General features: G+C 55.2%; 1 protein-coding gene across 3 annotated transcripts in view; it reads right to left on the reverse strand.

The window, feature by feature from the left end:
* Positions 1 to 1418: 1418 nt before the first annotated feature.
* ITPKB (inositol-trisphosphate 3-kinase B) overlaps positions 1419 to 12011 on the reverse strand; it is an 89075-nt gene continuing 78482 nt past the window's right edge. For all 3 annotated transcript variants that reach the window (XM_084791828.1, XM_084791829.1, XM_084791830.1), the window contains 6 exons: positions 11723 to 11822; positions 9929 to 10142; positions 8021 to 8225; positions 6120 to 6221; positions 4891 to 4962; positions 1419 to 4575 (listed from right to left, as the gene is read on the reverse strand). In XM_084791828.1, coding sequence (XP_084647954.1) covers positions 4360 to 4575; positions 4891 to 4962; positions 6120 to 6221; positions 8021 to 8225; positions 9929 to 10142; positions 11723 to 11822 — 909 coding nt within the window. In that variant the 3' untranslated portion in view covers positions 1419 to 4359. The remainder of the gene's footprint in view (positions 4576 to 4890; positions 4963 to 6119; positions 6222 to 8020; positions 8226 to 9928; positions 10143 to 11722; positions 11823 to 12011) is intronic.

Below are 12011 nucleotides of genomic sequence, written 5' to 3' on the forward strand. Positions count from 1 at the left end.
CCCCACAGATGGAAGGGTGGGGAGAGGACTAGCCAGAGGGCGTGGCCATGGATCTTGCTGTTCCCAAGGATTTGGTAACAGGTGGTGATACTGCCTTCCCTCCCTACCTCCTGGGATGAGTGCCTAAGTAGGCTCAGTCCTGTGCTGTCAGGCATGGCAGGGCCATGGCAGAGACTCCCCTCCAGGGGTTGATGCTGCAGAGCTGAACCGGATACAGATTCCTGCCCTGCCTCCCTGAGGTGTTTGTTCTGACCCCAGCCACGAAGAGCATCCACCCCCTGAAGACGTCCAATGAAATGAAGTTGGTCACAAGTGCTGCCCCATGTGCCAGAGGAATATGTGAGCCTCCACTTAGGCACTTGGTGCCAAAAGTGGCCCTGAAATGCAGCAGGCAACAGGCTACCTACCCACTTCTCTGGGTGCTCCCAGGTCTGCTAGAAAGACCTCAGGAGAAGGTGACGAGGGCTCTGTGACTGGGTGACCCTGGTCTCCTGTGGATATTAGCCTGGGGGGACTGATGAAAGGTGAGGTACTGGGGCCCAGGTGACAAGGAGCAATGTCACTCCTGAGGACACGGATGTGGTTTGGTCAGATGCCTCTGGACAGCATGTACAAAGAATGTGGCCAGCTCAGGGTTTTTCAGGCAACGTCTCCACCTCCAAGCCTAGGGTTCTGGCTGTGAATACAGGTCCCCTGGGGCTAGCTAAGAGGACACCAACTCGACTTACTGGCAGATCACTTGTAGGCTTCTTGCGAGGGGGGTGGGGGCTTTGTTTGCCAATCGCCTTGGGGCTGTGGGATGGCTTTGCTCAGAAGGGTCTGCAGCTTCCCTCACAACCAGTCTCCTGTGCAGTGAGCTGGGCAGCCTTCTGAAACGCAGACACCAGTCTCCTTTGGTGGCTGCAGCTTATGGTAGAGCCAGAGAGGAGCTGGGAAGGGCCATGGCCCTTGATATGAGGCCAGGGTTTTGCTCTCACGGGTCTCCCTGAGGTGTAGCCAAGGCACTCGACTGAGCCACTTCCTGGGTCTGGAACCCAGATCTCTGGCCCCGACACTCCTTCATTAAGGGTGGCACTGCTTGGCTCCGAATATTTTCTCCCAGGCCAAGTTGCTTGACTTTCTAAGCCTCGGTTTCCCCATCTGACCAGCGGAGACTATAAAGTCTTGTTATTCCAGGTGATGCAGCATGAGTGATGGGGTGCTGTCAGCGCAGAGGTCACCATGGGCGGGGGACCTTCTCTGTCACTGGCCGATGTCCTCCAGCCACGGTTTAAAGCTATAGCCGAGAATGCAGAAGACTCCTTAGGAAGAAGAGTGTTTCACATTGTTTGCAGATCAGTGTTACTCCTCCTGACGTCCACTGCTGAAGGTCGTCATAGTTGGAGGGTGGGGGAGGCAGAAAGATCACATCAAGCTACTGATGATCTCCAAAGCGTTTATTCGGAAGGGAGATAGCATCTACAGTTGACTATCGGGCACGGGGCAGGGGATGTAACAGTCCTGAGGGGAGAGGTGTGCAGAGGAGGGGAGCCTGTCAGGGTGCAGGACGATTGTCTCCTCCCAAAAAGGCACTGATGGGTGTGCACCCTGGAGCAGGGGCGGGGCCTATACACACAGGGTTGGCAGAATGCAGGCGATCTCGAAGCTAAATACAGCCAGCCGAAGGTGAACAGCATCGTTTTGAGGCCACAGCTGCTTGGGGCTCCTCCAGACACGAAGGAAAGGCCCCCAGGAGGCGGGCAGATCTTAGGAAGAACAGCCCAGCCTTTCATCTTAGTGTTTTGTGCAATTAAAACAAAAACAAAATAAATATAACTTAAACTCTTCCTAAAGGGCACTAAAGCCTAGTCTAGGAAAGCGGTTGAAGCAACCTTCGGGGTGTGCAAAGCAGGGCTGACCGCCAAGACATCTGGTAGTCCAAAAGCAGGAGGGCCCGTGGACCCTGCACATAGGTACATGTAGCCTGTGCCATGTCCCAGCGCCTGTGTGGCTGGGACCTTGGGAGGCTCCACCAAGACTGTGAACAGAGTTTACCAGACTGTCAGAGGTTCTGGGAGTAATTCCGTCTGAGCTCTGTCCATCCCAGTGGGGCAGGCAGGACGGGCCTTTGGCAGAGTGGAAGCGGGTTTGGGAAATATAGTGTGGGTGCTAGCATGGTAAATTAAAAAAAAAAAATCCAACGAAGAAAAAAAAGAAAGAAAGAAAAAAACAAACAAAAAATACAACCCTTGGCAACAGAACAACCCTAGAAAGATGCCTTTCTATACCACTTTCCCACCTACGTCACCCCCAGCGCAAAGCACTGCCCAGCACTGTCCTAAGGCTCTTGCTAACTGGCCCCTGTAACAGCATCTTAACACATTATTGTGACAGGTGGCCTTCCTAAGGTGCTTGGCAAGGTTTGCTTTCTTACAGACATTAAATGGTCCCTGGCGTTTTTGTTCGTAGCATGGGTTGCTTTAGCTAACATTTTTCTGAGATGGCAGGAGGGAACTTCCGGCCAGATCATAGGTGTAGACTCTTGCAAGTAATGCCTTCTTTCCCAGAAAAATGTGGGGTCCCCTCAAGCCCTCTAGCAACTGGCTGCCGGGTTGCTACTGCCCCTCCCCCACTCCAGGCTGCCTCCCAATCACGTTGCTGTCACAAGGTTTGGGCTTGTTGATGGGGGCAGGGGGCATGACCTTTAGCAACTCAGCCCACACAGGAGCTCACCCACCCATCCGAATAGGAGGCAGGAAGTTTAGATGCGTTCCTTTTTAAAAATCTGTACTTATACATCCTCGTGGGTCCCACCTCCCGCCCCCGCCAACTGTCACTCACCCACCCAGCGTGAAAGGGGAAACACATGTGTCACATGAGCCAAGAGTTCTTCTAGAAGCCCCAGGAGCTGGAGTAGGAGGCCAGGATGACTGCCCCTGTCCAAAGCACATCTTGCTATGTGCGTACCCCATTTCTCTTGGTCCCTAAGCAGTGCCTGCTGGTCTGACACCCAAAAAGAGCACCTGTATGTGTGACCCAGAGTCTCTCAGTAAAAGAAGAAGTGACAAGCCCAGAGGAGCAAAAGATAGCTCCAAATGGCAACAGAGCTGGGAGGTTTGCCTTTTTTAAAAGTCACACAAATTGTACTCTCTTCAGACTGGCTACCTGTTTCACAGCTGAAATGGTGATTACCAATGGTCCCCCATGGCCCTCCAAGAAGCTCATGACTCCAGGAAGGAGAAGGCTTGGGGCAGCCCTGGGCAGCCCTCTCAACCCTGGGAACTACCCGCATGATTTGGAGAAACACTGGTCTAAGTCCTTCAAGCTGGAAGAGCGAGTGATTTAAGGAAAGTTAGAAACCACTCCAAGAAGCCCAAACCCGGCTTCCCTAAGGCCTAGTGAAACCGGGACTGTTAAGAGGTCCCCCAAGGAGGGAGGCAGGGGTGTGTGACTACTATGGATTTGAAGGGCGTGGCAGGATCTCAGAGCTGCTGCAGGTCCCTGGAGGCTGGTGTGAGCCTTGAGTAACTCTACCCAGCTCTGGACCTTTCCATAGCAGGGCAGATCAAGGTCAGCAAGCCGTGGCTCCAGGAGGCGCCATCATCCCTGGAAAGCTCAGCTTGGCAGAACATCCCCTCTGAATTAATGGGGAGCGATCCCAGATGGAAGGGTGCCCTTCTTTAGAAACAGCTGATCCCGGTACTCTTCCTATCCTTACCCAGATCCCAAGGGTTTAACACCAGCGAGCTGGGGGCCTGAGTTAGCATCTTTAGAAAGGCCACACAGTGTCCCTAGAAGCTGGGGCTTCTCACTGGAGGAGTGTTTGCTCAAAAACCCAGAGGTTGTATTCCCAACTCCCGGAGACCAGGACTCTGGCCTGGCTTCAGGGCCCCTGATAGGGAGGCACAAATGGGGCTGCATATACGGATAGCACCAGCCACTAGGGGGCACCAAGGCTCCACTGGTAGCCAGGCTGGGCCTGATACTTCCGGGGTGTCTCCCAGAGGGAGGTGAGGCTTAATCTCTCAAAACTCTCAGCAGCCAGATATCCTGTGGCCTTCTAGACCCATGCTGGCTCGAAGACCAGCCGAGTGCAGGATGCAGGGCCTAGCTCTGTGTGATCCTCTTTCACAAGGTAGCTCTATTTACGGAGAGTTAGAAATGCCACCTCCAGGTCCTGGTGTAGGAAGGAAAGGAAAGGGGGAAAAAAAAGACCTAGAAAAATCTCTCTTTCTTCTTCAAAGTGTCCTGTAGTGCAGATGGAAGGCTCTGTTCTAGGTGGGCGTTCAAGCAGGGATGAAAGAAGACTTAGGGGGAAGCAAGAGAGATGGGGGGGAAGGGGGGGGAGAGGCAGAAGTGGCAGGCAAGGCGGCAGTGGCCTCAGGTGAGTGGGCTGCCCTGGGACATTTCTGTCAGGATGTCGATGAGGTTGTTCAGCCCGGAGAGGTAGCCATCCTCCCGGTTCCCCTCCTGCCAGGGGACGTCGTGTTGTAGGGTCTGGCCTTCCGGCAGGGGTGTGGTTTTCCCAAAGTCAATCATCCACACCTTGGCTTGCTCCTTCTTGTCATGGATGAAGAGGAGGGAGCTGCCAATGACCTGGAGAGAAGCCGGGCTGTGAGAAAAGGAGCAGGAAATGGGGCCGGGCCGGGGTGGGGGTGGGGCAGGATTGAGAGGAGAGGAGGGGGGTAGACATGACAGGGCCAGGAGGAGGGAGGGGAGAGGAGCAGGGCTAGGAGGGTACAAAGCTGGGGTACCCAGGTATTTGAGGGGCGAAGGAAGGCTTGGGGCTATATGATCCTCAGGGAGGCTTGGGTCAGCAATTTCACTTCCTATTGGAACCAGGGGTGATGGCAACCCGTATCAGTCAAGCAGGCAAGGTGTGCCTGTCAGGCTGAAGGCTCAGTGTCCTACCTCATGGCACTTGAAGAAGGGAGAGACTTCCAGGGTTTCTCGAATGGCCTTCAGCCGGTCCCGGTAGGCGATCTGAGGGCAGAGATGGTTAGCGTTTTACATACTCTGTGTGTGTAGGGGTGGGGCCATGGCATCAGATTGATTTAGTTCATTAGAGTCACTGACTTACAAGTAGCAGTGACCATGCACCATTCACTCCCTCCCACGTCCTCGTCCTCATCTACCCCAGCTGAGCTCAGAGTGACACCTTTCCCAGGCCACTATTAGCCCCTCAACTTCCTCCATGAGGGGGCAGCCCATGCCAGCATACCAGCCAGCAGAGGAGGGGGGGGCGGGGCTCAGGACTGGTTGCCATGGTAACTACCACCACAAAGGCTGTGCCCCTGACTAAAGACGACACACACACACACACACACACACACACACACACACACACACACACACACAGACACACTATCTCTACTAGAGTCACCTCCACAGAGCCCCCTACAGATCCTTCTGTTTTAGCTATGGGGTACCTGATCATCCCCAAGGATCAGCTCTGTGAGTCTCATGCCCCAGAACTACAGGGCCACTAGGGAAGCCCACACCATTCAGGGTCCCTCAATGACCATTTGCACATAGCAGTGACACAGCCAGGCAGGGCTAATCAGCAGTGTCCCTGGAGTCCCTCGCAAGAGCAATCAGCCCCTCCTGGAAATGCAGTCAGTGGTATCACTCCGAGGTCTGAAGTGATCTGAGCAGGTACCCCAGAACAGAAGGACAGGAACTGCAGACCTGCCGTGTGCATTCCAGCCTTATGGGTCTGGGTCTGGAGGCATCAGGAAGTCAGGGACATGTATGTGTCAGGCCAACTTAGGTGTAAATCCTATCTCAGTCTTTTCCTACCTATGTGTCCCTGACCTCTCAAGTCTTCTTGTCTGTCAAATGGAGACAAGAATGCCTGCTTGCTTATCTTTACCAGATGGCTGAGGGGACCTGGTGAAGACTCAGTACAGCCCCCACCTAGCAACAGTAGGCACAGAAAGTTGTTGTTAGCTGCCACAGGTGTTCCATGACGTGGAAGGGCTGTGTGCAGGGATAAAGTGAGCGAGGGGAATGAGTTAGTGTCCCCAGCTTCTCTGGGGACAGCCATGCCATCTTCCTGCAGAAGTATGGGGCTAGCGTTTTGGCATCATTTGCTATGTCAGAGAAAGGATGGTCCCCTGACCCCCAAACCTGTCACTCACCAGGATGTTCTGGTTTCCTTTAGTGAATTCTCTGAAGGCCTCGGTGACCTGCTCCCTTGTTTTGGTCTTTTTGAAGTCACGATTCACAGAGCCATCTTCTTTCTGAGGGGGGGCACATGGGGAGTCAGCAGAGGGCCCATGGGACAGACTACATATGATCCTGACCCTCACGCTGCTCTGTGGAGGTTGCCAGGGGTCCAGGGATGGTACAGCAAGCCAGGTGCAACCAGACAACTGTCAGCCTGTCTCAGGCCCCAACAGAGGCATTCACAAAGTGGCACTGGGTCCCTGGCCACATACAGCCTTAGGAAGTCTTGGCTGTGTGAGGGTAGCTGAGATGACAACAGAGAAGCACCCTGTTCTAAGTTAGGGCAGCAGGGGTCCAGGGTAGTGGACAGCGTCACTTCCTCCTGCTCAGAAGCTTGGTCCCTGGACCAGTGACTCACAGTGTGTCCCGTTAGTGTGTGCTAGAGGCCATCTGTGTGATCAGGTCACCCTAGCATAGGCTTGTGTTCAAGTGACCATCGTTTCATAGTGGTCCAAAGCATGAGAGCGATGATGCACAATGCTGGCAATTTTTATGATATGCAAACAAGCTGTAAAGTGTCTCCTTTACAGGAAAAGGTAAGAAAGAAATGTGCATGTGTGCGTGTGTGTGTGTGCATGTGTGTGTGTGTGTATGTGTGTGTGTATGTGTGTACATACCTACATGTGTGTATGTATATGTTCCTATTGGGGTTCTAGATTCCCGACATTTAGTTTGGGTCCTGCAATGCACGGCAGATCAAGGGGCGGCTATGAAGATTTTCCCAAGGTCCAGGCCCGCATCACGCGTCTGTACTTCATGATTCACCATCCCAGTGTTCCGAGCCCAGCACTCCTTCTGTTCAGGCCAGCCTGGGCAAACACACAGATCTCTGCCCTTTTGAGACAAAGGGGGAGAAACTCTGTGTCCAGCAGGAGCCCTGACACTTGCACCAGTCCACCTCCACTTGGAGACAGGTGCCAGCTGCAACACAGGAAAGCAGCAGGTGGCTGGCTCTGAGGGAGCCGTGGAGGGGATGGCACCTCAGGGAAGCCTCCCTCTTAGGGCTCTCTGCTAGCCAAGATGGGGTGGGGGTGGGGGATGGGCAGGTGATGGCGCACACAGTCGGCCCCTCTCTGGGCCAGTGGATGCTGTTGGCTCTACGATGCAGAAACCAGAGACCAGGAGCATGTTGTGCCTGTGTGACAGGTCCTAGGGCATGATGTTCAGACAGGTGATGGAGACAGAGGAAGTGTGTACATAATTTACATCCAGTCTGAGAGCTAGATATTGCCAAGAGGGAAGGCCGGTTTCAGAAGACAAGGAAGGACGAATGGCTTTCCCGGTCCCCAGCTCTAGAAGCCAGTGAGTCTCTGGTGCCGGCAGGAACTCACATCCACACACCATGTGAGAGAAGGCTGTAGGAGCCTCCCTGTATTTCAGCTACCCAACTCTGACTCCATGCTGGCGAGGGGGCCAGGAGGACCAGGGCCCCTGAGGGGACTACCACCTTCCCTGAAGGGATGGCCCCCTGAGGCGATGAGGAGCCTGCATCCCTTCTCTATGCTCTTAGCTGGGTCTTTCAAATCTAGAAGCTAGGGACCTGGACTGGAACACAGGGACAAGGACAGTCTTCTGAGGTCCTTCTCAGGGCATCCAAGAGAAAAGGATGGAGGATGAGGTTCCCAAGGCGATCTCAGGTAGCCGCACCCCTCCCCTTATCTGCATCCCACTGGCAGGTGAACCAACATCTTCCCTGCGGCAGGCATATAAGCTGGCTCCTATGTAGGTCCTCTGTACAGCTGCACAGATAAGCCACCCCAGCCCCCAAATCCGATGGCCTCAGGCTCCTCAGGCCACACCTCACAGGTCTCACCTTGATGCCCTCTATCCTAAAGCCCAGGGTAGCTGTAGAACTGATAGTTTCCCGCCACTGCATGTAACGCGGTTTGGTCACGGCTCGCTGGGCTTTCTCCTCCTCAGTGGGGGCCTCGGGGTCCACCTCAACCATCTTCTGGTACATGTCCTTCCGCAGGCTAGGCTTTTTCCGGGCCTTGGTGAGTTCTTCCTCCAGGTAAGTCCTGCATGGGAGGTGGAGGACGTTAGTCATGGGCTGGGCCACAGCTCCCTGTGGTCACGTCTGGCGGACTTAAGGGCCTGAGCTGGCTTGTCCAGGACGATGGTCAATATAGTCACATCTAAGATGAGGCGTATTCATCGTGAGAGCCACGCACTGTGTGGGCTGATTGAGGAAGGGTGTCCTCGGCGCGCCCAGAGCAATACGAAGGCCTGACAAGCTCTGAAATCTCCACAAGGAGGCTTTACTAGGGCCAGCAAAAGAAAGAATTTGCTGGGAGAGAGGGTTCCCCCTTGGAGCTCTGTTGTGTCCCCCTGTCCCCACGCAGTGTGAGTCAGGGTGCATCTCTGGCTCTTTGCAGCGGGGTTCTTCTAAGCACCAAGGGTAGCATAGGATCTGTGATGACCTATGCTGGGGCGCACTGCCCGGGGCTCTGGAGCCCAGTCGTGTTTATTTCAGAGATAAAGCTGGCAACCTCTCCGCCTCTCCACACCAGGTCACCGAGCCTCTGATCCCAGGACGACTAAACATGCTCCCTTTGCACAGTAAGCATCGCCTGCAGGCTGACCCCGTCAGGTCACTAAGCCCCTAGAGGAGGTGACATGCAGAGACAGGCCAGGCTCTAAGCAGCCTGAGGTCGGAGTCATAGGCCCAGAATTCTGGGGACATCCTAGCACTACCTCCCCGCCCCCCTCCCTGCCACAACCCCACACCAGCACCTCCAACTGGAAGCGTGACTCATCCCAGTCTTCTCCCCCACTATAGCCGGTCCACCCATGTGCGCCCAGGCAGCAGTCAGCAGTTAGCTGCAGGATAGGGAAGTGGGCCCCCTGTGGCCTGTGTGGGTGTGAGCTGCCTTGAGAGGCACCCTCTCTTCTCTCCTGTCCATTCTTCCCTGTCCCCACCCCCCGCCCCCCAGGCACTGTCCCAACACATCTTTCCACACCATCCTCAGTCTGCTAGTCTCGGCCGCAGAACAGATCGAACACAGATCTACCTCTTACAAAGAAGATTTCAGAACCTCAGCCTCAGCCCCGCCCCCGCCCCCACCCCAAGCCCATTGGTATTTTTATATGGAAAAGGAACCTCCCAACTGCCTGGATATGCATGTATAAATATGTCCTGGTTATTTAGCAAGTGGAGGGCTCAGTCCACTGTCCAGCGTGAGTGTCTGCAGCCAAAAATCAGGCCGTCACGCCATGCTGGAAACCTCAGAGGCTGACCTCCTCAAGGTAGGGGTGATGTCCACTTCTGCCTGAGGCTCTATGCCCTCCAGACTGAGGAGCTCAGCCTGGGCTCTGCAGCTCTCAGCAAGGTCTGGAATCACCTCAGGCCCACCTGCCACAGGGGCCACGGCAGCGGCCAGTCTCCATCCTTAGTTATACCCTGGTGTCAGGTCCCTTTTTTTTTTTTGAAACCAACATAAGCCATCTCTGTGGTCCCTCTCTAGTCCTGTCTCCATGGCAGTTCACTTAACAGGAGGTGGTTGTTTTGTTTCCTTCCTGCTGGCTATGCAGGACCCCACCTGACCAGTGTGCAGCTCCTGCCTTCTCCCCGAGAGGCTCAGCACCCAGCCAGGGCCCCTGCCTTGTCTTCTCCAGCTCAATAGAGAAGATCTTGGCAGGGCCGAGCCCGCATCCTGGTGTCCTCCACACAGCCAGGCACGGTGGGGAGGAGGAGGCATACCCTGCCGGGCGCTTGGCTCACCTGATGCCCATCTTGCAGTCCATCACGCAAGGCGACTCGAAGTCAGCCAGCAGGTCATCCATCTGGTTGTACCGCTCCCCGTCCTTCACCACGTCCCCATGGTAGGCTGGCACGAAGGGTCTCAGCACGTCGGACATCAGCCGGTCCAGGCAGCGCTGTTCAGACTCGCAATGCTTTTTGAGGATGCGGCCGTTGGCAGCTGCCTTGAAGCTCCCTGCAGAGTAAGCGGGAGGAGGGAGGGCTTCTAGCCTCTGAGGAAGCCAGGGAGATATGGGACCCTCTCCCTCTTGGAAGCTGCATCAGGATCCTCCCCACCCCCTCCTCCTGCCTAGAGATACTACAGCACTGAGGGTTGAAGGTACGGACACTTGCAGACAAGCCCCTTAAGGCAAACGGCCTTGAGTCCTGGCCACCTATTCATTGACTGCAACCCTGGCTGCTCCCTGTTTCCTCTGACTCCAAGCTCCTCACCACCAAGGTTATCAACAGGACTGTGTGTGGTTCCACTCACTCCTCAGAATCACTACGAGCACCCCATCCCCACTACAGCTCTACTTAAAAAAAAAAAATTAATGATTCACTTTACATCCTGGTCATAGTCCCTTCCCTCCTCTCCCCCTGGTCCCACCTGCCTTCCCTGCTTCCCTCCTCATCCCTCCTCTACTCCTCAGAGAAGGGGACCAGCCCCCATCCCAGCATATCAAGTCACGTCAGGACTGAGGGCATCCCCTCCCCCTGTGGCCCAGCGAGGCAGCCCCACCAGGGGAAAGCGACGAAAAAGCAGGCAGCAGAGTCCATGTCAGAGCCAGGGCCCACTTCCCTCACTAGGGACTGAGCTGCCCATTGGCTACATCTGTGCAGGGGGCCCAGGTCCAGTCCATGCATGGTCCCTGGCTAGAGCCCACCCCCCCCCCATCTCCACAGGCCTCCCCCTGGGCCCATGTTAGTTCCTGTCCCTTCTGAGTCCTCCGTCCCCCCGCCCCCACTCTTCCTCAAGACTCCCCACACTCCACCCCACGTTTGGTGGTCGCTCTCCGCATTTGCTTCCATCATCCACGCTACTTCTTAACCAAGCAGGTGTCCCCGAGCCTTAGGAGGAAATGCCCGGTGCCTGGACAGGGGACAGAGTGGGCTAAAAAGTGGGTGTCCTAGGCACAGGCCGTCTGGGCAACACTTCTTCAGAGCCACACACTCAGGGAGTATTTACAAAGGGTGTCCATCTGTGTCCTGGTCTGAGTCTTGTTATCCTTTAAAGACCCTACAAGGCCTGTGGCTTCACGGGGGCCAAGTTCATGGGTGGATATGGAGGTGTCCCCAGAGAACAACACATACGATAAGGCTCCACATGGGGGCTAGCTGACTCTGCCAGCGCCTTGGTGGCCGTGGGGTGACCTGGCCGCATCTCCCGCCAGTTCAAGTTCCTGGTGGAGACAGTATCTCCGCTGATACTGTACCCTGGAGAACGAGGTAATGCAGGCCTACACCCTGGCTGCTTACTGACGGGGTTTAGCTTCGCCTCTTTGTCCAGGGTTAGAAAGGGTAAACAAGCTATAAGGAATTGATCTAAAAGTTCCACCGAAGTGCGGCTGGGAAGCAAAGAGAGGGAGAGCTTGGATGGGACAGGTGGGATGGCTGTGTTCTTGGGGACAGAGTGGCAAGAACTTTGGAAAGGTCAACTGTCTGTCCACAGGCACTTACAAGTCAGTGTAAGGCTCACACCTTCTGCCAGGGCCTGTGCACCGGCCTCCCACACACATTCACCTGGGACCTCTGTAGGGGGGCGGAGTCTGCTACCTGCATGTCCTGCCAGCTGGATCCAGGGGTACTTCTTCTTGAAGGACATGACAAAGGGGGACCAGTGCACCATATTCTTTATCTTCCTCCATGACTTGCTCTAGAAAGCAAACAGAGAGCTCTCAGTGACAGGCATTACCACCCTTTCAGATCAGAATCAGTTCAAACAAGGTCACTCAACGCCCATGGCTACCAGACCTGAGGGGCCACACAGACAGCTCAGGCACCCATAGGCGGGCTCCAAGCTCCTTGTTTGTCCTGTAGCAGGCACAGCTACAGGTAGCTTTGC

The sequence above is a fragment of the Acomys minous genome (genome assembly GCF_964271855.1).
Source record: "Acomys minous genome assembly, chromosome: 1".
In the NCBI taxonomy this organism is placed as follows: Eukaryota; Metazoa; Chordata; class Mammalia; order Rodentia; family Muridae; genus Acomys; species Acomys minous.